This window comes from Triticum dicoccoides, chromosome 4A (genome assembly GCF_002162155.2).
Source record: "Triticum dicoccoides isolate Atlit2015 ecotype Zavitan chromosome 4A, WEW_v2.0, whole genome shotgun sequence".
NCBI lineage: Eukaryota > Viridiplantae > Streptophyta > Magnoliopsida > Poales > Poaceae > Triticum > Triticum dicoccoides.
The window spans coordinates 731,733,683-731,738,234 of record NC_041386.1 but is presented as its reverse complement, the minus strand read 5'-3'; the positions used below and the strand labels follow the sequence as shown (position 1 = coordinate 731,738,234).

Genomic DNA, 4,552 nt, shown 5'->3' with positions numbered 1-4,552 from the left:
TCTGAATTTACAATATTCTTTGGTGCACTTTTACAATATGAATCGTCGTCCAACTGTTGATTAAGCATGGGATGGAAGAAGACCCTGAATGTTGGCCTTGTGTATTGAAAAATCTGTAGAGGTCAGCTATTGCACGGTTGGTTTATACTTTATAAGGTGTGATACGTATTTCGTGATTTACTTGGTGACTTAGACCAGAGATATTGTTATTTTCTTCTTCTACAGACTTGCGCAAACTTTACAGAAACCACCGACTTAGAACAAAGCTAACAGAGTCTTACTTCTGGGCAGGAGGAACTAGATGATCAGATTCACAGAAATGAACCTGATGGAAAACGCCATCATTTACGACAAATATCACTTACACAGAAATCCCCGGTCTGCTCTTGCTCAGGCTGCAGGAAATCCCAGGTCTGGATGCTACAGTTGATTTGATACATCGAAAAGATATGAACATCTTATCAGATAGCTAAATAAATATACACTATGGAAACACGGTTGAAGATTTATTAGCTGACATTAATCTGGCATATGGTAGACGACGTCAATTCTTTCTCTAAACTTTGGTAAAAGTTCAAAAGGTTTGGCTCAGAGCAAAACAAACACATTCTCAAATTGTGAAAAGGACGGAGTAGATAGTTACATTCACAAAAATGAACCTAGTAAACAAATCATTTATGGTGAACAACGCTGCCCTCTTAACAAACTAGACAAAAATGACATCAGTTTGAGCATGGCTACAACCTTGCAGCAGCAGCAGCATCGAAACCCCGCGGCCAGCTGTCGACTCAGTTTGCACTATGGATATATAGTTAAAATTTATACACGACGAATCAAAATAATCAAAATAGAGACCAACATGGCACATGACAGCGCACGACCGAAATAATGAGGGAAAATGCTAGATGCATAACCATCTAGGGTTGCTACAGGCATAGCAAAACTAGCCATGCATATCATATTTGCCACAGATTTAATCAAACGCATTATTCTTTAGTTCTCTCCACATGAAGAGGATGACCACAGCCTATCAGGATACAGCTAGGATGAATCACCATCTAGAAATTTGCCAGCATAGAAACAAATGAATCTCTGCATAGCAGAAGCAAAACGAGCCTCTTCTGAAGATAAAACACAACAGGAGGAACTCAGTTCCACCCCCCAACAAGATTGCTCCATAATGAAAAGCTGGTCATCGACTCTAGCTAGAAAAGATCAGATCACAAAATGGTAGAAGCTTTCGTCTTTAGCCGTGACGCTCGTGATCTCACTCAAGCATCGGACTTAGCTGATCTCACCTTCATCCTTGAGCAAGAAGCCGCTCCACAGCAGCGAGGTCTCCTCCTTCGAGCAGGCCGTGGTGACGATGGTCACGTTGAACCCCCCAATGGTCTCGAAGATCTCGAAGTGGTCCTCTATCTCGGGGGAGAACTCGCAGAACTCCGTGGCCATGAAGAACTTGACGCAGTTGCCCTGCTCGATCGCCACCTTGGAATCCAGCATCGACATCACCGTCAGGACCCTGACCAGGAAGTTGTACATCCCGTGCCCTCGGATGATGCTCTGCCTCAGGGACACGGCGTCCTTCTGGGACCCCAGGTATGCGTTGGTCGCCTTCCCTTTCAGATGGGCGGGCAGCTCCGCCTGTATGCACCTCTGGCCGCACAGAATCTCCATGGCCAGTTTCCCAAACTGGATTTTGGCACCGGTGGTAGACTTGGGCACCAGTCTGATCTCAAACAACCCAGGGACCTCCATGGTGTTGGTGTGGTTCAGTTTGAGCAACAGATCCTCGCGCAACACATCTTCGTAGTGGAAATGGAGTGGGAACATCATGGCTTTTCCGCTTTTCGCGCCCTTGGCCTTTTTGCCCACCCGCCGTTTCTGTACAAACAGATTATTTGTTAGCAATTTCTACCAGCAGCATCACTACTAACCCACTACCAATTGACAGTGTCAACATCATCAATCACAACATTAGATCAATTGAAGATCACATGATTAACTGCATCACTGCGTAACCCCCTTGCATTTTTCTCTGATGCTTCACCATTTAAATATATATACAAAAAGCTAAGTTCAATTTCTATGCAGTCTACAAAGATATATGTTGATATACCTGTGGCTTATCGCGACAAGAGTAACCACAGATTATTTTTTCTGATCTCTTGTCAATTCTTCAGATATCCTCATCTCTACATGATATTTTCCACTGAATATCGGCTGTTTGCTAAACTAGCAGCAGACCGTCCATATGAGATTCAATGGACACAACATGGGCAACCAGTAGAAGCATGTTTCTATCCAGTAGAATTTAGTTCTCATTTATTATCTATTTACAATCTTATGCAAAAGTTTTCGCCAAGAAAAAGTTTAAACCCCTGCTGTTAATCTATATATTTAGTTATACAGCACATGTGCTTTCGATCATGCTAGACCTGAATTAGTTTAGTACTTGGATATCAGTTTCATTTTGTATTAACTTAATGGATAAGTTACATCTACCTTCTAAACATACGGAACCCAACTATAATACATGCTCACTGAATCAACTGAACTATTTATACTCCCTTTTCTCTACCATCACTTCTACACCCTGCTTTTATCCAGGCCAGCCATCCAACACGTGCAAGATTTCAGACTTTCAGTTAGCATACATAGCATGTTATTCTCTTTTGATACTGTTTCCCATTTTTTTTATTGGATGCAGAATACCATGATGTGAATATTGCATGCTGGTCTAACAATAATGAATGACTGCAAAATTTCTCTTTTGCTACGCATGTGCAAATCCAGTTGTGATGGTGGTGTATTGTCTCGAAAGACAGTCCACTACGCGTATGAATACGCAGTACTTGTTTCTTCTGCTCTGTTTTTGGTGAAGTACAGGGCAGATAATGTCTACCAAAATCAGAATGCATGTATTCATGGATTGTTCATTATACATACACAGAAAGCAGAGCAGCGCTGTTAACCTATAAAGCTCATATAACATCCACAAAGTACTATAATTTAAACATTATGGTGTGTGGCTCAATTTAACTAATGCAGTGTATCGTCAAGACAGAATAGACCCACCATCTCCCCTTGGTAATAGCATTCTAGTTTTTTGAAGCTATTCTAATACGTCGGCTTTCATTATCTAATCTACTTGCATTTATCCTGACCAAGAAAACAAATTATTTTTTTTCTCTCTGCTAAACTATCTCCATATGAATATCAATGAATTATACACAACATTTAGAAGTGGTTCTAAACAAACATCAATCAGGGCCTCACTCGCCGATGCGGCAAAGTGTGCATACCTGCTACTCATACACAAATGGATCCTATACTCACACACAATTAGCAGAACACGGTAGATTTAGGGAGGGGGTGTAACACACCTGCACTTCCATGACAGGGACACCTGAATCGACATCTGCTGTTTCAGGGCTTGAGCTGCACGCAGATAGCACAAACAATTCACTCAACAGTCCACAAGCAGGAGACAGGCCGGCATCACGAACTCACGAACTTGAGATAGTAGCAATATACGTACCTGAAGGCGCGGGCGAGTGGTCCAAGCCTGGGGAGCAGAGGAGGCACGCCGGCGGCGTGCTGGTGCGCTCTGGAGGCTGCCTGATAAATCAGACCATCGTGCAGTAGAACACATCAGACCAGTTCAACGATGTTGTGCCTCAGTGTCCTCCTTCAGTTATGAAGAAAGAGCTCGAAGAAACACAGGGGAGGGGCACCTGACCTGAGAAATGGTGGCAGCGGTGAGGGCATGGCCGGACCTGGACGCGGCGATGAGAGATCTGATGGACATGGCTGCTGGCACTTAATCTTTCCTGGCAGTGGCTGCGACCTGTGGAAACAGAGCGGAGGAGAAAGTGATGAGGAGTCCCATGGACCTTGTGGGTTGGAACGGGTATTGCAACAACTTTCTATCACAGAACAAGATACAAAAGTTAAGAAATGGGGCCCTACTCATCCTAAGCTGGTTGCGGCAATCGGTCTCATTCGAGTGGTAGATAAAACGTAACTTTGAAAGCCTAACTATGTCGCTCTCCAGCATCGATTGCTGCTCACTACTGTTCCTAATTCCAACCCTTGTAAGTATCACGGCCGTGTAGGAACCCGGAACAGCGACTAGCCCTGCAGCTCACACTATTAGCAGCTGCCATTTTCTTGCCGATGCCACCCATCTACATAAATATAAATATATTGCTTCTGCTATTTATATATGATTGCATTCGCGCAAATGAGCCAATTCAAATAGGAATCGCTATATAAACATGCAAGGTAAACATCAATTGCAATCAGTTTCATTCTGGAACCATATGGAAGCAAATTTCTAAAATGAAACCATAGGCCAAATAGGCGCATCAGAACGGCATCGCCGCAGCAGCTTCCATATCAAAACAAGTCCCTAGTCAGCTCAGAAATGCACAGACAGACCAAGTACAAGAGGGAGAAGCGTGGGATGAAGAAAGTGGGTGCGATGTTGGGCACCGGGGGAAGAGGGGAGGAAGGGGGAGGGGCGACGGGACAAGGACGCGCGAGAGGG

At 43.8% G+C, this 4,552-nt stretch overlaps 1 protein-coding gene across 1 annotated transcript in view; it reads right to left on the bottom strand.

Annotated features, from left to right (window-relative positions):
- Positions 1-889: 889 nt before the first annotated feature.
- LOC119288213 (60S ribosomal protein L5, mitochondrial-like) overlaps positions 890-4,552 on the bottom strand; it is a 4,214-nt gene continuing 551 nt past the window's right edge. The window contains exons 2-5 of the mRNA XM_037567849.1: positions 3,743-3,850; positions 3,542-3,621; positions 3,387-3,441; positions 890-1,884 (exon numbers count right to left, since the gene is read on the bottom strand). Coding sequence (XP_037423746.1) covers positions 1,285-1,884; positions 3,387-3,441; positions 3,542-3,621; positions 3,743-3,811 — 804 coding nt within the window. The 5' untranslated portion in view covers positions 3,812-3,850 and the 3' untranslated portion in view covers positions 890-1,284. The remainder of the gene's footprint in view (positions 1,885-3,386; positions 3,442-3,541; positions 3,622-3,742; positions 3,851-4,552) is intronic.